At 36.7% G+C, this 25444-nt stretch overlaps 1 protein-coding gene and 1 long non-coding RNA gene across 7 annotated transcripts in view; one reads left to right on the top strand and one right to left on the bottom strand.

Annotated features, from left to right (window-relative positions):
- LOC116452321 overlaps nt 1-11206 on the bottom strand; it is a 33415-nt gene extending 22209 nt beyond the window's left edge. For both annotated transcript variants that reach the window (XR_004243465.1, XR_004243469.1), the window contains exon 1: nt 656-11206. This is a non-coding gene — a long non-coding RNA (uncharacterized LOC116452321). The remainder of the gene's footprint in view (nt 1-655) is intronic.
- PDE7A (phosphodiesterase 7A) overlaps nt 1-25444 on the top strand; it is a 76162-nt gene that overhangs the window by 48578 nt on the left and 2140 nt on the right. For 4 of the 5 annotated variants that reach the window (XM_032126611.1, XM_032126580.1, XM_032126590.1 and 1 more), the window contains 9 exons: nt 11203-11354; nt 13086-13149; nt 15398-15493; nt 18507-18607; nt 20819-20950; nt 21275-21366; nt 21986-22130; nt 22954-23050; nt 24048-24128. In XM_032126611.1, the coding sequence (XP_031982502.1) occupies nt 11203-11354; nt 13086-13149; nt 15398-15493; nt 18507-18607; nt 20819-20950; nt 21275-21366; nt 21986-22130; nt 22954-23050; nt 24048-24128 (960 nt within the window). The remainder of the gene's footprint in view (nt 1-11202; nt 11355-13085; nt 13150-15397; nt 15494-18506; nt 18608-20818; nt 20951-21274; nt 21367-21985; nt 22131-22953; nt 23051-24047; nt 24129-25444) is intronic. The other variant, XM_032126601.1, reaches the window with a different exon arrangement.

Below are 25444 nucleotides of genomic sequence, written 5' to 3'. Positions count from 1 at the left end.
TAACTATTTTCTATGGTCCTCATCACACTGTTTCTTTCCATCCTGATGATTGTGCATCAGGCAGATCATGACTAATCAGGAAAAGGACTTTCACACCCTTTCTCCTTGCCCCTACTTGTTCAGACACAGCCACCAGCTTTTAGCAACATAACCTGTGGTGTCTGATGACAGCAAAAATGTTGCTAGGAGGCCCAGAAAATTCTTGTCTTTTAACTTCCCTCTGTCAGCTGCTTTGTTAGTTTTCAGAGTTGTCATATAGTCAGATTTTTTGCGCTTCAGGATTGTAGCTTGTTGAAGGGTTGCTCTTTGGCTGCTGGCTCCTGCTACATTGAGGAGTTTCTTTCAAAGGCAGGAATTCGGCACCATCTCTCACCATATCAGTAGGTTATCTAATAATTTACATGAATGTGGGATTCTTTTTTTATCCATAAAATTTTTTCTTTCTCTCCGCAGTGCTAATTTAGTCCTGAACAGTGTTTTCTTAATTGTTTTAAGCACGATATTTAGTAATGCACCTTGTATGAGACGGCAAGTAGAGAGAAGTTGCAGGAATCAGACTTGACCTAATTTTTAGGATATTCTCCCTGGCCTCTCCTGGTTACTTCAGAAGGAGTTGATTTTGCCACATAGAGCTACACGACCGAAAAATACTCACCTGTATGAGTAATAGCACGTGAGAGGAGTCGGTCAGCTCTTCTTTCCTTGGGGCAAATACTGAACTGGAAAGGGTGTCTTCTGCAGCTGAAGCAGACGAAACCATCTAAATGTTGCCTTTTTTTTCCCCCCCATCACAGCTGTATCCTGAACATCAGTAATGCATGGACATGCTTCCTCCTTTGTGTTTGTATCGTTGCACTGTAACTTTTTTCTATTATCCACTAGCTTTATTCTGTGGTTCTAAACATTTTGCAGTGATCATTGCTTGTGTGTTTTGCAGATGACTTACACAGTGGCTGTCAGTCACAGTGCTGAAGCATTATTTGCTGTTTTGTGTTTTGCTTAGCTAACTTTGGTTGTTCAGCATTTTCTTCTTCTGTCAATGATGTTTTGAGAAGAAGTTGAATGTCTTTCAGGAGGTTTAGCTAATAATATGCTGACCAGTCTCCTTTCTAATATTTTATTGATAGGCTCTTGACCCAGTATTTTACTGGTAGGTTGGAAGAGTACTGAATTTGAAATGCATTACTTTTCTTCATAACACTATTTTAACTTGCAACTTCAGCTAGTGTTGCTGAAGAAAAGTTTGTCAGCACTTACTTCTAAAGATCACTTCTGTACCTTCTTAGGCATTATAGGCTCAGCATCTGTATCTTCATTCCAGAATTCTGTAATTGAGACATGAATATTCAAGTTTCTAACCTGTCTAGAAGTATTCTCAACAGTAACTGTTAGGAAATTTGATTTTAGGAAGATGATCGGAAAAATATTTTTGTTAGAGATAGTGGAATGGGAGTCATATCTGAGGATTATTAAATGTAGGATTTGACTGATGATCAAAGTAACTTTGCTGGGTGGTAGTTTTCCTTCTGCGTTATATTCCAGAAGTCACTTTTTTATAGGTAATTGCAGGAACTACCAAGAGGAATAGCTTAATAAACAAATTTTTGTTTCAACAAGACTGCTTCCTGGTGAGTGGGGAAAGTCAGGATTATATTCTTCTTGGTGGTTGGCAGTTGGTTCATGCTGAGTCATCAGTTTGTAGTTTTGCTGTTTACTGTATGACTGTTGGTTACTCCTGTGTGGGACCATGGGCATAAACTCAAGATAGCATCTCAGATCCACCATTTCTGCAAAGGAGAGAGTAGCCACACAACTTTCTTCCTCTGAATTCACTGTTGCACAGTAAAATGCATAGACGGTAATGTTTTACTGAATGAACTGTAGAACACTGGGTCTGCTTTTCACTCCATGGGAAACAAGAGTGGAGTTTTGCAGTTTGCTGTAAGAATGCAGCATGTACTGTTTCGTTTTCAGGGAAGTTATGGAAAAAAGTGATTGCAGTGGTTATAATCACTGTCTTCTGGTTTACAAATAGGCTACAGTTTACACAAATACTTTAAAATTTTCTTTACATTACTTGAGACACCACAGACAGTAATTCAGTCTTCAATGTCAGAATATGTTGATACAAGCTAATGTGAAACAAAATCTTTGGTAGAAGAATTAGTGAATGACAGGATAGAAATATTCCCTTTTTCATAAATAGCAAGCCAGCAATAAAATTTTAGGTTTTGTTTTCTTGCTATTGAGAGGTTGTCAGTAACGTCTATTTTTTAATATATGTATGTATATACACACACACAAATACACTTAAGAAATTTTGATTGTTTGAGGTGTTTCTAGCATGCAGAAACAAAAGCATATATAATGTGCCCTAATCACTCACTGTTTCACCTGAAAAAAAACCAAAGCAGTGAGTGTGCACAATGATATGTATAGTATGTTATAGTGAGGAAGTGAAGCCAAAATGAATAAAGATCAAATGAATAATTAAGATAACAGAAAAAATATTGAGAAGTGTCTTATGCAGATACAGCTGAAATTAATACTTTTAAGCTTCCCTTTTAGGAAAGGGTTGTTGGATATAGTCTAGAAGAACCAGACAGAAAAATGAATACTTTGGTTTTGCAGAGAAGAAACATGTTTTTGTTCTTGCTGTTCCTGTTGTGCCTGGCCCAGAATAAGTAAGATCTTGTCAAAAGGTTTTTACAATTCTCTCATGCCAGTCTCATCTGAGCATGCTTCTATGGGGAGATGATGATATTGCCATCATATGGGGCTCTGTTTCATGTTTAATAGATAACCAAATCTGTCACATCTGTGAGTTAAAATATCTTAGAAGATGGGATTTTGAGTTAATCAGTATGTGTTTGGTAACATTCAAGAATGCTCAATTTTGAAGAAAATAGTTGCTTGCATACAGTATAATGCTTCACATAGGAGAAAAAACAATGTGATGGAAACTTAAGACTTCCCTGAGACTTAAATGGTTCTTCTCCTTAGCTGTATATGGAGCCTTTGTAGGGGGGAATGGAAAGAAAGGGATATTTTTATAGGTGATGGCTAAATCTAATTCTCTTTCTTGAGAGTGCAAATACGTGATGAAATTCCACTTATTATACAACCTTCAGACTGTTTAATTGGAAATTACACTTTGTGGAACATATTATAAACTATTCTGAGATCTGGCAAAAATGTCAGCATATACTGTTTGCAATGATGTTTTTAACTTTCCAGTTCCTAGCTCACAAACCATTGGCAAAGGTTTATTCACTTGAACAGTGAGTTTAGACTTCCTTTGGCTGAGAGGCCAGAATTCAAAGAAGAGACAAGTGCAAATCCAAACTGATTGCCTGAAACAATTTGAAAAATCCTTGTGTTGCAGCAGCTAATAATGCTTTTGATGATACCTTCTAGAGATTGAGATAAAATAAGCATAGTCCAGATGAATTTCAATGCCTTTTTTGTTTCAAGAAAATAGAGGAATTATCTATTTGGTTATGTTTAATGGTAATTGTTTGTCTTGTTCAGCAATCTACTGTGAAGAAGGATGAGTTTCACAATCAATAAAGTAATGCAAGAAGATTTCTGTGTGATCATAGCTTGAAGTATTTGTTTTCTTTTGAAAACACCATCACTGAGGAGTAAAAAGCTTGTACCTAAGAGATTTCTTCAAAAGCTGCCTTTCTGTGAATGATGCAATTCTGAAATTGTCTTCTAATTATTCACAATCCAGATTACTCAAATAAATTGTGTTCCACAATGTGAGAGAAATTTTGACTTTGATTTAGTTTGGAGAATGCAGTCACAGAAGGGGAAATCATAGAAAATGTTCTAAATTTACAGCTGTATTGGCCAAATGGAAAGAGTGAGCTTGAAGTGAGCTTGGTTAAGGAAGATTTGAGGATAAAAAGTGCCAATTGAGAATACAGAGCAGGTTTGTTTTTTTCTTTTGTTATTCTAGATGTTTGTTTTACCTATAGTTTCTTCTTCCCAAGCTACTGTAAAACAGTGTGTGTGCTCTGGAGTCCTGCACACATACAGCACACTCTGTGTTTCATTGCTGGCATAAGTTTGACCATGGAAGAAGACAGAGATACTTTCTATTTTCTTTTATTTTCTTTTGAACTTCTTCGATGTGTTCCTTCTCCAAGTACATTATTTGGAAAGGCTTTTTTTTTTTTTTTAATGCTGGACAGTTGGGTAGAAAATATGTGAGAGTTCTTTTGTTTTCATCTCTGCTGCCAGTTTGACTTTGTGTTGATGGTCACATATACTGGTAAAGGAAATGCTTTTTCTGTGAACCAAGATGGGTTACTTTTCAATTCTTTTATTTCTGGTGATGAAAAATAGACAAAAAAGATGAGTTGAGGGTTCTGTCATTCCTTTACTGTAGGAGCGAAGATTTCTAGGACACAGAAGAAAGGTGGGTTTTTCTGGGAAGACAGCAAGAAAATGATTTGGCGACGGTCTGGAATATATTATCCTTTTGGGAAAAGAGTTGAACCATTGTGTCGTGTTCTGTAGGAGCATCAGTACCTTGATTAACATGGCATAACCCATTTTGTAAAGGCTATGTTTGTATATATTTTGTATATTTGTGTTCTGATGATATTCCTCTAAATATTTAGCTTCAGTGAGGTATCTTAGTTCACAGTATGCTGTTGTGAACTGCAGATTTGCCTTGCCCAGTGAGTGGATTCAGGTTAAAAAAACCCCAAAAACACAACTGGGCTTATGAATCAGCAAATTGATACAGAAAGACTGCCTTGTATGTAGTTTCCTAGTCCTGAGATTATTGCAAAATGTTACTCATTCCAGCACAGGAATGACATTGTTTAATTCACTTAATTTTGTGTCTTTCCTGAGGTGTTTACAGAAATACTAAGATGAGCCAAAATTCAAAAGATAAATCAGTAAAATGCAACTTTTCATGATTTTTTTTTTACACTTCTGCTGCTGTGCAGTGACTTACAGTGCCATTGGAGAATTGGCACTTCATACCGAAGTAGTCTAATCCCTTCACTTTGAGTAATTTCTCTCAAATCAGCTCTGCTTTGAGCAGAGAATTGGACTAAAGGACTTTCAGAAGTCTCTTCTGTCCCTTCCCACCTAAATTATTCTGTGGTTCTCTGGCTCTGTGCTTTGCTGAGGCAGTGAGATCCTTTCATTCTGTAAGATCGTTCCGGAAAGAAGTTATCTTTGGTGGTGGTGATGCCTAGCACTTCCCCTCCATCAGGAAGCATCTGTTGAAAACCCCTAGAGTTTTTAATAAAGTTGTGGTACTACTAGAGTTTCATGAAACCTAAATTTTTTTTTCTGATTCCTCAGTCAGAAGACACTTGCAACACTATGTTTATTTCATTAATCGTTAACCCACAGCGTATTTTCCAGCACTCATTATTATTTGGAAAAGGTTTATGAATATGTATAGAAATGGTTATATATTGTAAATTAAAATCAAAACAGTATGGCTTAATATTTTTTTTAAGCAGGAGTGTAGTGCCTTACAACAATGCTAAACAGGGCTTCTAAGTGGTTCTAAGGAAGACAGGAAGTATAATGAGATAATTTAGACCCCAATAGTCTAAATCAGTCTTTTTATGTACCTTTAAAATCCTTACTAAGACTATATATTCCAAATGAAATCATAGTTTTATATAATACTTGAGTACTGAATGTCGTAAAAATACTTTAAAATTCAAATCATGAGTAGTAAACATACAGGAGAGTTCAATAGCAGGACTTAATTAAAACAAAAATGTTCACGGATCTAATATAGTACATTTCTTAATGGTTTGATGGGAATATATGTGAAATTAGAATGCTTATGGGTCCCTCTAGTGGTGTGAAATGCTAGATAATACTTTCAGATTATTCATAAATTGAAAATTATTTGTGTCCTGGAAAGATGCATCTTTAGAAAGGTGCTTCCCTAGAAAGATGGTTATAATTGGCATGTGAAATGTAGTATTTCTTTCCAACAAATATTTACAGGTAGTGGAAAATTTCAGATGATATGTCAGGTTTAATGATAGTATGTGCTATATAAAAATGGTAAATGTGCAGTTGGGTTAATATGGAAAACTTGTGAGAGATCACTTCCATTAAAAGAAGATAATTCCTTCATATTTTTGGGGAAAAAGCCTCCTCTGGTGGGCCTGTGCACCTCAAAGTTCAGGTTTTACATTCGAACATAAGAAGGATCCATTGTCTCAAATACCTTTTTTTAAAAAAATTTAGAGTGGCAGTGATACCCAAGATCCTCAGTTATGCTCTTTCCATTGGTATGTAGCAAAACTCAGGGCTTTTTGTCATGGATAATTTTCTATTTGCCTTTTGGGCAGTTGCAAGGAAGAAATGGAGGTAGAGTTCTTAATGCTGCAAGCCTTGTTTTGACCAGATTTCCATCAGAGGGTGTAAGTCTATCTTTGCATTATAGGAAAATTGAAGTATATTGCTAGGATTTAAGGTTTCCATTAATAACTAAACCATCATATTTGTCATTCTTTCTTTCGTGGACTGTCCTTACTACAAAAGATACAAAAATTTTGAGAGTAAATTCATCAGTATTTTGTGATCTTTTAAGTGATTATCACTTGCCTTTACTTACTTTGTATTTTTATATTGGCATGAGAAAAACAAATTTTTAATACCCCTGTGAAATGTGCTAAAACTTTTTTTTAGGTTTTGGTGAAGTTAAAAGATTGGGAGTGGGAAGAGAGATTAAAATTAGCGTCTCGGAATACAGATGAAATCTGTTACATGAAGGCGACTTGTGTTATTTTATTGCTATATATGCATCACATTAGCAAAATAACTGATATTAGTAACCAGAATTACTTCTTTTTCTTTGTTTTAGAGAAAGGAATTTTTTATTACACCAGCATCTCAGTTAATATGCTTAGAAACTAGAATATAACTATTTTAGTCAAACAAACAGAGTCCCGAAACCTTGGATTGATACTTTGGATGATAACTCTAGTTTACAAAGGAATGGGAAGAAGAATGTCACAGGACAGCTGTGTTGAGTAGGCTTAAAGGCCTGCTGGTTTGCCTTCTGGTTCCTCACATCGAAAGCACTTCCCAGTGCTGTAGTGTCCTTCTTAACATGCCCATCCTCCCAACTTTGCTTTCATTCATTCAGTTTGCAAGGCTGTAAATGTCATATTTATTTTGTCATTCTAATTTGTCCTTAAACTGTTGTTGAGAGCAAATGGTCAGTATTGGATATTAGAAGGGCATTTAGCACACTGAAGGCTCCAAATGAATGGAAAAATGTTTGGGCTGGAGGAGAGATGTTTTTGCAACATGCTTATTCATGAGCAAATGCAGTGCACTCTTTCATTCTTCACTCTCTTCTTTCCGTGATCTATACATTACTGAACCTTGGTTTGGTAGGGTTTCTGAAATTAGTATCTCGATTCATGACTCATGATAGAAGAGGGAAGGCTGTCATTCTCATATTAATCATGCATCTAAAGGGAATGAATGTGCCAAGAGGGAAATGCCAAGTTTCTATTGCACAACTGTATCATTCATTTTACCAATCTTTTCCATGAATTGGCCTTAGCTGGTCTGCCAGAACCACAAAGCTCTTGTTTTTTTTATCCTTAATAATAATTTAACTGTGAGGAAAAGGAAAAGGCAGGCACAGTAGCTATCAGTGTTCCTGCAGCTGAAGAATGTATCTTCCCCTCATCCCCTTCCTTGAAAGCCAGCTATTTTCTGTTTCAGCCTCCCGTTTAAATTAATAACCTGTCAAACCTCTGCATCTGACTTGCCTATTCTGAATTGTCCTGGGGTAAATGTTTAGCTGTTGAAGAGAGAAAGTCACTTTTTGGGTTGGTGTAGTCCCCTGAATCAGGTGCTCTGGAGCTGCAGAGGGATGGCAAGGCTCAAGATCTCTTTTCACATTTGGAGGTTACTCTGATCATTTCCTATCTAAAGGATAAAGACATTTATTTAGTCAAGGTGTTATTACCTAGCTTGGGCTATCCATGTGCAATAACTAATAGCTCAAACAGAAGTGCGAAGCCTGGCCCGTGGGGAGGAGCAGCCTCAGGCACCAGCACAGGCAGGGCACAACCATCTGGAAAGTGGCTTGGCAGAAAAGGAACTGGGCCTCCTGGTGGGCACCAAGTTAAACATGAGCCAGCCTTATCCCCTTTCTGCAGAGAAAGCAAATGGTATCCTGGGCTGCATTAGGAGCACTGTTGCCAACAGGTTGAGAGGGGTGATCCTGCTCCTATGTGCAGCACTGGAGAGGCCTCACCTGGAGTCCCAGTCTGGGCTCCCCAGTAAAAGAGAACATGGACATACCAGAGAGAGTCCAGTAAAGCGTGAGGAAGATCAGAGGCAATGGGCACAAACTGAAACATGGGTGGTTCCTTCTGAACATCAAGAAATACATTTGCTCTGTGAGGGTGGGTGACCAAGTGTTGGCACAGGGTGCTCAGAGAGGCTGTGGAGTCTCCATCCTTGGATATACGCAAAAGCCTCTGGGACATGGTTCTGGGCAATGTGGTCTAGGTGGCTCTGCTTGAGCAGAAGAGTTTGACCAGATGAACCCCCTCTGGTTTCTTAATTCACCTGTTTTGTGATTCTGTAATAAGCAGCACTGCTGCTAGGAAAGCTGGAATAATGTAGGTTTTGCTTTTTTCTTTTAATGAGGGGTAGAAAAAGTAGGATTAATATGTAATAATAGTGGTTTATGAGCTGTGCAAATTGGTGATAATTTAGAGAGTTTAAGCAGATTTGTAAGATAAGTGTCAATAGCTATTGTGAAGAGTAATGATGGTTCAGCTTCACAGAAAACCAAGTAACTAATTTGCCTTTGTACCTCTATTATCAGAAAAAATCCTGAAGCAAGAACATGTGCAAGCCCTCCTAAATGACTTATGAATACAAGTATAGGTGCAACACAGGCCTATACTGCCAAATTATTGCATTTCTGTGTTCTGTTGTGTACTTTGCTGTCAGAAGCTGCTGTTATACTTGTAGTACCTACATCATACTGTTCTGTCCAAGATTAATGGGGGGGGGGTACCTGTGACGGTGAAACTTAATCTGTAGCATGACAACAAAAACAGGTTTTTGTTAACTATAGATCTGTAGAAGAATACTTGAGAACAAGAAAATTATCTATGCTTCCAGAAAAGTGCTAATTTTTCCTACTTTAAATATTTTGTTTTATTGAGATTTAGTGAAGTTCCTGGCTTTGTATGTGACTTTGTCGATACTTTAGATCATTTTATGACCTAAATATACCATTTTAATTTATTTTCAACCTAATAATTTCTGTTTTGAAATTTGGATCTTAAGGGATTGGATCAAGGTTGAGGGGGAGAAACTTCTTACCTGTAGCATACACTGCATTAGCAGCAGCAGCTGTATTGCTCCTTGCTTCTCTGTTCTGCAGGTTGGCAGTGCTCAGACTGTAACCTCATGGTAACAAATGTGCTTAGAAATATTGGTAGAGTAATGCAGCATGACAGAATCTATTTATTTGCCTGCTGTACACATGAACGTTGCTTCACAAGCAACCTTTATCATATATAGTACTTTTGTTTGCTTAACTGGGATATATTGCAGGTATCAGTGTCTTCAGAGGAAGAGCCCTTGGCCTTGAGAATGATAGCTTGAAGAAGGATACTTCATGTGACGATGTCTGTGTTAGCCCAGAACTTCAGTGTCTTGATGAAGTGTTTGAGGCATGTCTGAAAGAACATTCAGTTGTGTCAGTTCAATCTCTGTTAGCACAGACAGTTGATAGGGAATGGTGCTGTGTTTGATTAGATACTGTATGATCATGCCGCTGTCAGCTCTATTTAGAGGTGTTTTATTAATATGGTTTGGGAATTAATATATTAATTTATACATTAATGTATTAATGAGCTAGCATAGAAAAGAAAGTAAATTGGAACTTCTGCAGGGAGAAGAATATAAATGGATAAAGATTTATCTTATGTAGAATTAAGCTGCTGTCACTAGAAATCACTGAGGCTTTTAGTAGAGATTGTCAATAAGGCTACACCTTCCCCTGCACAACATTTTAGACTGACTTTAAAGAACGAAAGTTGTAACTCCTGACTTCACCAGCTTTTAATATGCCTTGTTCTTGGAAGGACACGAGATCTATACTACAGAGTTGGGATCATGTTGGTTTTGATGATCTGCATTTTTGAAAAAGAGGATGTTGTCATTGACTTAATACAATTGCACTTAATACATCTTTTTTTTTTAATTTTATTTTTTAACATGAGTCATTTCAGGCAGGATGAGTGAGTATCAAGATCATTGGCTTTCTGTTGGTTATATAAAACTGTTAATTGGGGGCACTGTTGAGAAGAAAGTAAAGGCCAAATTTGGCCTAATGTATTTCAAAATGAGACTATCTGGCTTGCTGCAAAGGAACTGTAGCTGTGTGTAGTTCGATGTTGGGGTTTCTAAAACACTTCAGGCATATCAAGTGGAATTGGACATAAACTAGTATCAGTCCTTTGTATAAATCAGTTAAGCTAATAAAAGTAAAGCAAAATATTTGGATTAATCTTTGTAAGGAGGCTGAAATAATTTTCTGTTGTGTTTTCACCATACTGGGAAACAGAATTAGATATGCTGTGAACGTAAATGTCATACTTGTTTGGCAGAAGAGTATAGTTATTTGCAAAAGCACCCAAATTACTTGTGTGTGTTTCAAACTTTGGCATAGTAAAGAGATTTTCTGAGCTCTAAACTATAAAAGTAATATGTACTTGCTCAAAGCCTACTTGTATCTCCTGTATTAACACTCAGTTTCTGATACTCTCTTGCTGGTGTACATATCATCTTAGGTGATTTGTTAGGGACATGGATTGGATGTGTATACATGAGAGCAGTTTTCCAAAAATAATTTGTTTGCAGCACTGTGTGTGTTTTTAAACAATATCCATAATATTTTTGTCCTTTCAATAAGAGTTCCTTAAAAAGATAAGTTGCAGCTATCACTTAAGTATTTGTTTTTCTTCACAGGATGCTTACACAGAACATACTTTTTCTAAGCCATGGCTCTGTATTTATTATTAATAAAAATATCTGTATTTGTGCTGAAATGTTTGATACTCAAAAAAATTGGATTATCTTTATACCAAACTTCCCTGAGCACTTGTCTTTTTGATAAAGGTTTTTTAGAGAGAGTGTTTATTTTCTTGTTTTTTGTAGCAAATTCTGAAATCGAGGTCTCTGTGTCTGCAAGAAATGTGAGAAGGTTGCTTAGTTTCCAGCGATACCTGAGATCTTCCCGTTTTTTCCGTGGTATCACTGTTCCAAATTCTTCAAACATTTTAGATGATGATTATAATGGACAAGCAAAGGTTGGTTGCTTGATTTTTATTTTTGTAAAGTATGTTTTTTAAAATGCTTGCTAGTATATATATAACTATATCACATTCTAAAAGTGCAACCAAATACAAATTTTAAGCATGTTTTTTTATGTATGTGTGTATGTATTTGTGTGTTTATGTGTGTGTGTATATATATATGTATGTATCTATTGTTATGAAATCCAGACTAAACTACACGATTTGTAGCAAACTCTTCTACTGCCCACAGTTTTACTTGGATGATTTTTTTTTGTGTGTGTGTGTGTTTGTTTGGGTTTTTTGATTTTGTTTGTTTGTTGGTTTTGGTTTTTATTGGGATTGGGTTTGTTTGTTTGGGTTTTTTTGTTGGTTTTTTTTTGGTTGGTTGGTTTTGGTGTTGGTTTTTTTTTTTTTTTAATAACTGGTGAATTAAGGATGCCTTGAATAATTGAAGAAAAAAATGAAGAAAGGAAAATGTATCTGAATTTAAGAAATGTAATGGAGCAATTTGGACAACTATTCCCTTTCATTTTTAGGCTAACCTCACTAGTGAACAACTGGAAGAATGACTGCCTAAACTCAATAAAGTGCAGTAAATGGATTTCTCAGGACACGCTTATGCCAAACTGACTTTTTCTTTGGTAGGCAATTCTTCTAGACAAGAATAGTGATAGCTGTAATACACTTGTGCAGCACTAAAGTAGGGAAAGCAGGTACTGGGAAGAGAGGTGATGCTAAGGGAGCAGCTACCTGCTGTATTTGCAACAGAGGATGGATAGTGCTGGAGGAGACTGAGCAGGCAAAGATTATTCAGGTTATTCAAGATCCCAAAGGCTGTGTCACTGCATCCAGTGCTTTTTTGTCATCTGACACAGAAAAAGAACATAGTTATAATACAGTGGATGTATCCATGCTGAATATGATCAGGCTGTGGTGTAGAAGAAATCTGATAACCTGGAGGATGGATCTTTAAAATGTACATCTAATTTAATTGTGAAAGGTGTTGTTAATGCTCTTGTTTCTTCTGATAGCAGAGTTTTAGCAGCTGGTAGAGAAAAGCTAGAATATATAACTGGATCACAAACCAGCTCTACCAATCTAATGAGAGTAAGAGAAGGCAGGAATCTGTTACAAAATGTACTGGTAGGAGAAGCAAAGATTGGGACTGCTCAGCTCTGGTGAGGCCTCATGTACCATTTGCTGTTCTTGCGCATCCCTGGTGCAGGAAGAGCAGTTGATGTGGAGCAGCTGTGATGAAGATGGGCTAGTGAAAAGTCAAAAGCCAGGTTCTTAAATTAAAATGCTCATACAATGGCTCAAATATCTAGTGAATCATCTAGATAGTGTTCTATAAGCAGGGGAAAGAGAGAAAGCAAGGCAAAAGACTACACAGACATTAATTCGCTCATCTGAATGTACTGTCATTCTGCCATACTATTTCTGATTTGAACCTAATTGTTTTAAATTGTCTTCTGAGAAATTGCCTAAAGGTTGAAAGGAGAATCTGCAACCAGTTCTGTCAAGGCACTTCTTGTTTGGTTTTTTCCCCTCCAGTCTTTTTATTTGTAAATGTGTGACTTTTTTCAGCTTTCAGACAAATTTAATTATTCTTTTACTACTATTTTTTTGTATGTAGAAATTCTAAAGGCTTGATCTGTCTCTGAAATCTTAAATACTCCTCCGAGCTACAGGAAGATAGGTATATACTGATTAAAAAATGACAGCTTTTGTGTTTCTTTTCAGTGTATGCTGGAGAAGGTTGGAAACTGGAATTTTGATATTTTTCTTTTTGATAGACTGACAAATGGTGAGTTTACTTTTAGTATTTCATTTGTGTTTTATCTTCTAGCATAACTTAACTATTGCACTTAAGTTGCAGTATGTGATTGCTTGTTCACTAAAAAGCACAGATTTCATCAGGTAGTACTTTTTGATTTAATAGTCTTTAATCTGAGTCCTAGTTTGCCTGGTCACTCCATTAAAATAATGGTACTGTCAGTACTGATAATAATAATTGATTTGTAGAAGAGGTCCTTCATGTACTTTATAGGTTGCTGTTCTCTCTTAGTAATTTATAATAGTAATTTGATACAAATTAACAAATAATTTTACGATCTGGACTTTTTTTTTTTTTCAATTATGGGGTGCTGGTAATTTTTGTGTCCAAAAGGTCATTTATATTGAAAAAGTATTTTTCTGATAAATTTAATGTTAGAGAGAATAGTTTCATTTCTTTATAGTGCCATAAGAGGCATGTTGGTGTGAATGCATTATAATTATGACATAGAATACCTGGAGAATTGGGAGTTGAGCAGAGGGAAGCTGCTGTACACATAGCCTGCACAACATAGAAAAATGAAGAGAACATTATGGTGACTTTTGTGTGCCCATTACAAACAGCAGTAGGAACTACAGAAGTAGTTAAAAAAAACCCCTAGGTATTGTTAATTTGTAGGCAGAAAAGAGATCTGTAAACGTGCTGGGAAGGAGGAGGGAGGACTGCTGCAGTGGGTAGGGTGAAGTTTTGCATTATAATCTCAGCAATGGCAGCTGGGTTTTGAACAGAATGGAAGAAGGAGATGAGCAAGTCCAACATCATGGTGACATTTGTGCCAGTGTGGGAAGAGAATGGAGGGCAGATCTTGCAGGTTTTGCAGCAGTCATGTGGAGTAGGTAGCAGAGTTGCAATTAAAGTTGCCAGAAGAAGAAATTAAGTTCAAGGAGGAGAATGTGGCACCAGAAGATCCTTTTCTCTTCTGTTTTATTGAAGGGGTGTTTGGCTTAACCAAATGTAAAAGTAGTAACCTCACAGTTTATATTTAACACAGAAAATGGGTAGAAGAAAAATGAAAATAGCAAGGACTTGTAAAAATAGAATGCTTATATAGCTAATGATAAACTTTACATAACTGAATGAGAAAAAGCTATGTGTACAAGTGAACATGTATGTATAGCTTCTTTTGGATTAGTTTATCAAATGGGAGAAATCTGAAGTTGTCCTTCTTGTAAGAGCCCTCCCTACCTTTTGTTTGTGCTTTTTTCAAATACATTTAAGGTACTACCAGAAGAACATCTCTTGAGGAAGGCTTACGATACCACCATCCATTTTGCATCCTAATTAAATCATTTTAGGAGGACATTTTGATCAGGCAGCCTTGTTCTTTACAGCTTGTAAAGGCAGAATGCTGTATATAAAACCCTGCTGGATGAACTGTCCTGGATGAGTCTCTATGAAAGAATTTCCCTAGTAAATGTTCCAAGAATTGCATATTTCATTGTGAGGAATGTGTACACGAGAATACATTAATTCTAGCCTAGTAATAAGCTTGATTTAGAAGGAATTTTTGTCTTTTTGTACCTCAGTTTCTGTCTGTGCTAGGTTCTGTAATGCTAAATGAAGATTGTCAGCCATGACATTGTTTGCGGACCAAATAACGGACAAGCTATTTCAAATAAACATTGCGGATTATATCTCTGTCTCTTACAGTTTTGCTTATTTTACTGGTACAAAAGATTGTAATAAAGTTATGAGTAGGCAAAATATATTCTAAGCTTGTAATATTATACAGTTTTTGTAGAGTTCTGGGTGAAATAAGAAGTCCAGCAAAATATATGATGAAAATGAGAGATAGCATATTTGCAATGTGCGCTAATCAATAGTGTTGTCTAGCTTTTCTCTTTGCCTGATTATATTTATATTTTGTATATGTGTTTGGGATATGTTGCATAAATATAATTATAAAATTGATTATCATTATAATGGATTTGCATGTTGAAATGGGTTGGTTTTTTAATGTTCAGTAACATTTACTTCCTATCAGTTGCCATTGGACAGTTGCTGAATGCGTTACAGTTAAGCAAAACCAATGGTGATTACTAGAGACAGCTAATGGAAACTTGTCATGCAGTGAGATTTAAATATTTATCATGAATGGGTGTAGAAAAATTTGCTTGTATAATTTTTGTAACCACTTTGTTTGAAATAATACAATTCTTATGGGAGGATCACTGATTTCATGGCTTCCAATGAATTAGTATTTTCATCTTATTTTTAGGAAACAGTCTAGTCAGCTTAACCTTTCATCTGTTTAATCTACATGGACTAATTGAACACTTCCAGTTAGATACGATGAAACTTCGTAGATTTTTGGGTAAATACGGCTTTTTATTTTGATGAATATTGCTGTTTATCTGCATTTTTATACCTTAACTGAAGTCCTGGTTGTAGTTTAGCAATAAGGTTTGAAGGGTACTGATGCAGTTTACATTGTGCAGTGATTTGAATTATATTAATTGAGATGATCTCTCACAGTTTTTACGAGTACAGAATTTTCTGTGTTAAATCCAAACAAGTATTATCAAGTTTAATAGTTTCATAGCTGATGCTTTATTCTATTTATTAAACCTATTTAATATCTATTAAGCAATCAGGAATATGTGTGACATTTGTATTGGGAAAGGTTAGACAGCTCCTTTCTTTGTTCTGATTTTCAGTTCCGTATTGATCTTTACTTTTTCCAGTGATACAGTTTCCTAACTGTATGGAATGTTTCGACTTGGCCATACTTTCTGGTGCCAATTTGATGTTACCTCTGGCTTGCTCACATTCTCCTACAAGAAAGCACTGTATTGTGGACATAGTTTCTCCCTAGACAGAGTACAAGACAATTTTAGTTGAATGTTTGGATCTGTGTCACTGGAATGCATCTTTGGAAAGAACTGTAAATACAATGTAGAATATTCAAACCAAGTGGTACATTCACTCGACAGAGCTGTCTGCATCCCAATACCATGGACGGGTGCTGTTATGAGACCTCCTTCCTTTGGCTCTTCTGTGACAGTATCTTTAATTTTGTGAAGTAGAACTGAGCAGGAGAAACAAGTTTCTGGTCCCTTTTAGCAGGCTTTCACAGTTTCAGAGAAAACAATTCTGTGGTTACAAAGCTTGTCACTTAACAGGGGAGAAATCACATTTGGAAGGTTTTTCTCCCCTTCCAAATAGGAGAATGTTTTTGTTTTCATAAGTTCTTTCAGCTTAAAAAAATCAGTTTTGTCTTGCATTTCATGTTGTTTTGAAGTGGACTCAATTTTCTCCAATTTCAGAAATGTTAATCAGCTGACCTTAATGACTAATATGTTGGAATGTGAGGGAAATGATCATAGAAATCTGGTTGAGGCTGCTCAAGTTCTAACTGAATGTGGTTTGTCTTTCTCATGTGGTTAGTTGAGATTATGCAAATGATAATACTTGAAAGACTAGTTAGAAATGACAGGGTTAGTTGACTGGTTATCAGAAGATGAGAGTTTTAACTACATATGACTACTCCAAGTTATAATCCACTAAAATGAGATTGGACTCTGAAAAAGGCAAAATCTATTCTAAATTTGAAATTGACAACCTTTCCCTTTTTGTTAATGCCTTCTACTTAATATCAGTAAAAAGCTCTGTCTTAGTCCATCATAAAAATCAAGGAACCTTTCTTCGAAATACAGCTTCTTAGCATGAACACAATTCATTCTTTTCTTTTGCTACCACTTACACTCTAATCCTTAGTAATCTGAAGATCAAATTCCAGAAGACTAGGACAGCTCAAATGGTCCAGTGCCACACAAACTTCACATTATATGAGAATCTACTGGAATATTTTTAAGGAGAGAAATCTGATTTTAGTCCTCTATAGGCTCTCAATATTTTTTCTGTGTATGTGTGTAAATATATACACACACACACAGAGTCTTTCAGTGATTTCCACCAGCTGCTTGGAGATCTGCCTCTTCTTACTATGTCTTTACAGATTCTTACTCTAGACCTGAACAGGGGGAGAGAAGATGCAAAGTACTACCTTCCTGAAAACAGGGTTGTTGTGCTATTCTAGTTCTGGCAAACTGTGATCAAAATGTTGACCTAGGTCTGCTTTAATAAAATAACTAAGTTAGGAAAATTGTAGAGTTCAGGTAGCTGGATCAACCTATGAAGCCACAAAAAAATTAAGAAGCAAGCCAGTTATATATGCATTCATGCACTCGATGTGAGGAATAGGTGGGAGAGAGTATTACTGCAGGTTAATAAAGCCCAAAGACATTTATATTGATTTTCATTATTTTTCATATGAGCTGTCAGCTGCGCATTGAGTATTATTGAGACTACATGGTGGGGACAGTATTTTGACTTTTCATGAACCACAGCTCTTCACAAATAATCACATCAGTATTGCTGTAGCACTACAATCACAATTACATGGATCCTTCGGGCTTGTAAACTGAGTAGAAAAGAGGCTTGTGGGCATGTTTGTTTGGTGGGACTGACAGACTGTAGCCAGACAAGAAAATGTTCTTTTGAGGTTTGCTTGGAAGAACTAATGTGTTGTGTCAGGCAAAACTTCAGAATATAGTTTGATTGCTGTGCTTTAAGTCTTCTTCCCCTCCATCCTTTTTAACATTATAGTTTTTTCATTCCCTATACTTGAGCTAATGTTGATGCCCTTTAAAGAATTCTACCTATAATGTTCAAAGACAGCCAGGAAGATGGAGGAAAGAGGAGGAAAGCAAAGAAGAATAGGGAATAGTGAATCTAGGTGTAGTTAGTCAGACCATCAACTAAATGAGATTCTTTTCTAAATTGCATATGGGCTTAAGTTTGCCTGAGTACAAGTAGGAGAAGATGCCTAAAAATATACAGAGGTGGGTTTTCCACGACCACTTTCCTGAATGGGACAGAAAAGCACTTCATGTAACAGTGCTTAATTCCTCTAAAATCCTCTCTGCTTTCAGCTCATGATATGAAGTAATCCTAATGGTTTGGTAAATAGCATAATTTTCATTTTGTATTCAGTGTTGCCTCACCATTCAGACAGATTGTCAAAGACAGCCTTCCCTGGGAAATTCTCAGTGTCAGAATATCTCAGATTAGATATTGATTTCAAGTTGTTTAATTTTTGCTCTGAGGTGACTTTACATGTAGTTGATTTCCTTTAGCAAACACTGTTTCTTCGCATAAAAATCTTATAGCTGCGTCGTGGTTCAGCTGACGATTTATGGACTGTGACACTTTTATGTGTATGTAACGTGATATTGCATATTTGTGTGCTTAATAGGGGCATATAAAATGGTCCTTGAAAAAATTGCAATTTTATTTAAATTTGGATATTTGTTATTTTCCTGCAGTTATGGTTCAAGAAGATTATCACAGTCAAAATCCTTATCATAATGCAGTTCATGCTGCTGACGTGACTCAGGCCATGCACTGTTACTTAAAAGAGCCCAAGGTAAGGGAGCATTCTCACTTTTACATCACTCATACACACAGAAATATGTGTGTTTATGTGTAAATGCATATGAATGGATTGTGTGCACATATCACAGAACCATTTAGGTGGGAAAAGACCTCTGAGATCGAGTCCAGCCTGTGACCAAACACCACCTTATCTACCAGACCATGGCACTGAGTGCCACATCCAGTCTTTCCTTAAACACCTCCAGGGACGGTGACCCCCCCCACCACCCTGGGCAGCCCATTCCAATGTCTAATCACCCTTTCTGTGGAGAAATTCTTCCTAATGTCCAACCTAAACCTCCCCTGACACAGCTTTAGACTGTGTCCTCTATGCCGTCGCTGGTTGCCTGGGTGAAGCAGCCAAACCCCACCTGGCTACAACCTCTTTTCAGGCAGTTGAAAATAAGAGAGCAATAAGGTTATATATCTATGCATATACATACGTGCATACATATATGTGTATATGCACATACAGGTTTTATTAAAAGTAAAGAAACCTAAGAACCCAACACGAAACACTTTTGAGCTCTGTCTTGCTCTCCCTGTTGCTGAGGCTGTGGGTTCACACTTAGCAGTATGCTTTTCTTTTTTTCCCCCCTTCTGAGCTGACATTGTCTTTTGTGTGACTTCCTGTTGAACCAGAGCAGGGAATTACAGTTGTAGCTGTTTAACATAGTGCTGAGCCCCAAGACATTTAGGTAGAACTGCAGCCTGAGTCAGAGCAGGAAACAATAAACCTGTGTACTTGTCATCTGGGGTGGTGTTTTTTCCTCCAGAAACTACCATTACCCTTACTTTGCTCAATTTTGCTGTTACTGAATAGTTTGCTTCTACGAGAGGCAGTTCCCAGCAATACATCAGGAGTTCTCTTTGACCATTCTTTTTAAGAAAGGGTAGAGTGACAGACCTTAAGGACCTAAACTAACTGAGCTGCTTCCTTACTGCTCAGGCTGCTGTCAGGCTGCTGTAAGTGATGTCTTGGACAATTTAAGGGTGAAGTCCTGTCCTTCTGTATTAAATTGAAAGCTGTAGTGCTCTGTAGCTAATGAGAAATTACCTACCTTGATGCAAATTATCACCAATCTCATATTCCCTTGAATAGCATAGCTCCTTATTCTCTGCTTCTGAGGTAAAAACAAGTAAGTTTTGGCTCAATAAAGCCTTTTTCAGAGTCTCTTTGCCCACTCCTCCCACTCAGTTTCTCAGTGCTGCTCTCAGACCAATTGGTGCTGTGAGCCAGATCAGAGCTGATACATGATGAGCTTTTTTATGGCATTCAGTTTGGAAGCCCTGAGCCTTTTTTATTTAATACTCGTGATGGGAGTTTTGTAATGCCTCAGATACAAGTATAGACTTTGCATTTTTAGTAACATACACAGCTATAGTTCACTGTACTGAACTACAGCTCTGTTGCACCAAAGTACATTATAAACATGTGAGGTGTGATAGATGGCAAATACAACAGGGAACATTAACTTCTGTCCTTGAAGGGTGTTTGCTGCATTTCACCTTTATATGGACAGAACTGTCTTCTCTGTTTTAGTGCAAACTAGACTTTGTTACTGAATTTAAATTTTCAAACCTCTCAATCACAAGTACGAATAGCTATGAACAGTGAAAATAAGTCCATGTACATGCGTGCTGAGTTAATTGACATGCACATTGAAAATATTTGTGGCAGATTTTCCTCCTTTGGTTCTGTTCCTGGTAGACCTTGAAATACAATTTTGCATAAGAGTAGAAGTACATTCTGAATAGTTCTAAGTCTTCCAGAGCATTAGTTCCTTCCTCTTAGGAGGAGAGGTTTTCATGCTTTTTGAAATACAGTATGAATTTAAAGCAGAATAGACACATACGAATGGACTTGGTAAATGAGAGGAAAAGCTAATTTAAGAATTTTTCTGCTTTTATGGGGTCTGGTTAGGAATAGTGCTTCATTACCAGACACAAAGGATTTTGTGTGCTGGCATTTTTTAAGAGTGTACCTTCCTATTCATAAATAATGCTTAAACCATTGTTGAAATTTTGTAGCTTTTTTGGGGGGGAAATACTGTGAAAAGTCAGTGGAGTGTTCGTTTTACATCTTAGAAATTTTTTCCAAATTTCTATTGGCTGTTAATTACTAAAAACCAAAAATTCAACACTCATGCATTTTTTCTAAGGCCATATTGCATTACTAACATTTGTTGGTTTTGCCTTGCAGCTTTCCAAATCTTTGACTCCATGGGATGTTCTGCTCAGTTTAATAGCAGCTGCCACACATGATTTGGATCACCCAGGTGTTAACCAACCTTTCCTAATTAAAACAAATCATTATTTAGCGACTTTATATAAGGTAAGGATAAAATCAGCTGTTTTGTTAAAACCGGGTTTTTGAGAGGAGTATAGGAAAGGAGTATAAATTGTGATGTGTTTAGCTAGTGGTAGGATTGAATCCAGACTTTGTTTCCACGTCACTGGGATAAAAAAATGTGCAAATTAACAAAGTATTCAGGATTTGTAAGTTTTAACCTCCTTGGGAAAAACAAAAAAGAAGAGAAGAAAATAAAACACCAACCCTAAAACACAGCCAAATTGACTGGTGCTGCTCTTGGTATATAACTCTTCAGTGTAAGAAAAAGGCATTGATTGATATTTGTTACTCCCTTTTAATTCACAGAATACCTCAGTATTAGAGAACCATCACTGGAGATCGGCAGTGGGCTTGCTGAGAGAATCTGGTTTATTTGCACATATGTCATTAGAAAACAGGTATGTTTATACCAAATAGTATAGATTAGTTTGAGATGCAGGCAATCTGTCACTTAGCTAAGACAGCCCTGCAAAACAAGATAAGTTATTGCATGGCAGTTTTGAGTACAAAATGCAGAGATCTATTTTAAGAATTCCTGGATACTGTGCTGGTAGAGTAGAGCAGTTCATGGTGCAACTTGATATTTGGAAAATAACATTTATTGCGAGCACATTGAAGAAGTGTATTCATGTAGTCAAGCACCTGTTCAGATTAAACTTGGCAGTCTTTTCTTGTTCTGCCACCACAACTGTAGTTTAAAATAGATCATCTTCACCTACTCTTAACAAGAAATAATCTTGAGACAATCAGTTCGTGCAATTTAAGAAAAAAAAGGGAGGGGGAGGAAAAAAGCTAAAAACCATTTTAGTCTTGCTGAAAGCTGCCAATGAAATATCCTGATATTTCTGTGAATGTTGCAAGAACTTTTCAGCAAAAGAAAACAAACAGTTCAGTGAAAATGCTTCTTATAAAGCTTGCATTTGTATAATAATAAATATGATAAAAAGAATGTATATCTAGGGATGACTGTTGTTCTTAATTGCTATCCTTTTGAATGTTTGGTGTCACTAATTTCAGGCAGCTGATGGAGAGCCAGATAGGTGATCTCATTCTTGCTACAGACATCAGTCAACAAAACGAGTACCTGTCCATGTTTCGATCCCATTTGGATAGAGGAGACCTATGTTTAGAGAACGCGAACCATCGTCACTTCATTTTACAGGTGATCTTGCTGGTCATGTTTTTGAAAACAGCACTTTAGTGTAAAAAACTTACTTAAAAATGCTAAATACTACTTCTGCCATACTCCTTTCTCCTCCTTTCAAAATGGAGCAGAACTGTCTTTAAATCTTTCATTACAAAAAGGTTGTTCCCTCCAATTCCCACACCCAGCACTTCTCCCAAGTGATGGTGTGTTGGTAAGTCTGATAACTTAGAGCTGCTGAAGTGAGGTGTCTCCAAGACAAGGCTTAGCATTTCTAACGACTCCACTGCAGCCTCAGAACTGTGAAATGCTTTGTCAGAACATATTTTGGGGGAGGAAAGCACTGCTGTTGTGAATCATTTTGCAGTTGTGCTAGTGTGCTTTAGCAAACTTAAAAGCCTTGAGAATCTTTTTAGGTTTATAGGCATTTTCTTACTAGGTTCATATTGTGGGCTATAAGCGAAAGTGGACAAACAGATGGAACTTCTGTCTTGTGCAAACCATTGCTAAAAATACAAGCTTGAGAGCTAGAAATGGAAAACACTGCTTGCTTGCTTTGATGTTTCTGAATTTATTTTTGGCTCCTGTACCAGTGAGTATACTAAATATAGTGGTCCTGAAATACTTTGAGTTGACTGAATTTCCATATTACTCAGGGATGATCATGAGATCTCACAGTCCCCTGAGTGTTTTTTAAATATTACAGAACATAACTTTGGAGCACAAATGGTAGGTAGGTTTGTTATTCACAAAACCTAAAATAATCTGCTATCGGGAATTAAGTAATTACAGGCACTTCTGTTGCAGGAAGGTGATCTAACACTGTGTGTTAACTTGTTAGATGGCTTTGAAGTGTGCAGATATTTGTAACCCCTGTCGGACATGGGAGCTGAGCAAGCAGTGGAGTGAAAAAGTAACGGAGGAGTTCTTCCATCAAGGCAAGTAAGAGTAGAAGTATCTGTTAGTATATAATGTATTTCGTGTGGAGAGAGTGCCCATGAGCCCTCATCCATTTATATTTAGGACTAACAGATGTACAGTGCAGTATGGGATTTTTTTACTTCCATGGGTTGTGTTTCCTGCAAAAGGTCAGAGTTACTAAAACGCAGCAGAGAATCTCCTTAGAATCTGAACCTAGAATGGCTGGTGCAATACATCCTTCAGCTGAAAGGGGCTTCAGATTAATACATATGGCCACTTTAAAATTGCCCTAGTGGTTTCAGCAAATTATGGAGTATGTTCATCATGTGTCTTCAAGATTTAAACTTCAGCTGTGAGGCCTGTTGGTAAGCAAGTAAGAGCCAGGGAGATTTTTAGTTACTGTGTGGTTTAGACCACTTATGTAAGCAGTTAATAAAGCTGCTAAGTGACAAATAGAGTGAATTTTCTCCGGTATTATTAAATTGTTTTAATAATAAAATTAAGGCTAGTTTGGCTGACTTGAGACCTGCTAATTTGCAAGTGAATATGGTAAATGGGGAACAGACTGCTTTATTTGGTGCTAATCATGTGAGACTTAATCTTAGATAAAGGTGATGGGGAAGCAGAAACACAAATTGCCTTTAGCAAGAAATTTCTGAAGGCTAAGCTATCCACTTCCATATTGCTGAGGGGGGATTCATTTGTCATTTCTATGACAGTGTAGGAGGTTTTGCAAGAAAGAGGATGTTAATCCTTCAGGAAACCTGTGGTTCTATGGGGTTTCTGCAATTACTGTTTGATGAAAAATACCAAGTATTTAAATACAGTAGTTGTAAGTACTGTTAGTCTGACAGATCTACTTGTTTTTTTGGGAGATAGGAAGAGAAGTAAGTACATTCTGCCAGCTGCAAGGTACTATCCTTGTTAACCAACTTGCACAGCTCACTTCTGTTAGTGTTTGACTTTGTTGGAACTTGATGATTTAATGGTTGCATTATACTTTTGTTTCTTTAGGTGATATCGAAAAAAAATATCACTTGGGTGTGAGTCCACTTTGTGACCGACAGACAGAAACTATTGCCAACATCCAGATTGGTAACTGCAATTCAGTTTGTTTTAGTAGCTTTCTTTCAGGATGCAGTTTGAAAAAAAGCACCTTTCAGACACATTTCCTAGAGGCTGAACATGCTCTGTGTCTGTGTGGCAGCACTTTATTATAAAGAGCAATTTTATTTTAATTTGCTATGTAATATTTCTTGAATTGTTTATGAGTGCTGCTGCACTGACAGTCCTGGAGCCCCCCTGTTTCCTCCCAAAGCAGGTACAGCCTGGGAGACAGCTGTCTTGATTTCTCCCACACTGCTGCCCAGAACTTTCCTCATCTGTATGGTATTCTGGGAAGAGGAGGGTTCCTTCCCCTTGCCATGTGGTCTAGGGCGCCTTTTGCAGCGAGCTTGCCACAACTGGGCATGCTGGCTTTAGCTTTCTGGAATGTCAGCATTCCCTTTAAGTGCAGCCTTTAAGGAGGGGGGTGGGCAGAGATGTGACAGAGAATGGTGGATAGCCATTATATTAATAGTTTTTGCTAACCTGACTTGGATTTAAATACTAAAATGTCTTTATATAGTTATTTTTAATAAAAGTTGCTTATGTAGGTTAAGTGGGACTCAGTTAAAAGTAAGGAAAAGAATACATTTAACTACAAACACAGTATGAGTTAATGCTTTAGATTGACACAAAAGCTGATGTGTTCCATCAGCTGCACTGTTTTAATTTCGAATGCTAGGAAATCATCTATTCCTTTAATTAAAAGACTCAATTTTGGCCATCTTACCATTGAATTTTTGTTTGGAAATAGACATTACAAATAAATAAACGTGCACACACACCAGCAAGTACATCGACATATTGTTCTGTGGCCTTGTTTAAAAAATGTCTAAAATTTGTCTTTTCAAGTGTTTTTAGTCAACTTAATATTGGGAAAATAATACATTCTTTTTTTCTCCCTATGTAGTGTAGTTCAGACACTCTATGGGGTAATCAATTATAAAATCTTTCAGAAATTTAGGTTTTCTAAACTGTGTGACTTAATTGCTGATGTTTAGATTTCTCTCCCCCTCCATATTGTTCATATTCGTCTTCATTTGGTCATTGCTGTGAAAGAAAGGTTAATTTGTAATGCAGTGTATTGCTGTTCTTCTGACTGATTAGTAAAATCTTCTACATTGAGAGACTTTTTGTATAAAGATACCCTAAATATTGAAATGAATATTTAACTGCACATTGGAGAATAGTAGTTTGACACGTTTATTTTTTGCTACTAAATTCTATTTAAAATGTTTGGTTTGAAAAATATTTTCATTTTTCTTTGTATTGTTTTTTTATTTCATCTGCCTCTGTTTGCTTGTTTT

The sequence above is a fragment of the Corvus moneduloides genome, chromosome 1, assembly GCF_009650955.1.
Source record: "Corvus moneduloides isolate bCorMon1 chromosome 1, bCorMon1.pri, whole genome shotgun sequence".
NCBI classification, from domain to species: domain Eukaryota; kingdom Metazoa; phylum Chordata; class Aves; order Passeriformes; family Corvidae; genus Corvus; species Corvus moneduloides.
Note: the sequence above shows the minus strand (reverse complement) of the source record. Positions and strands in the feature narration are given on the sequence as shown.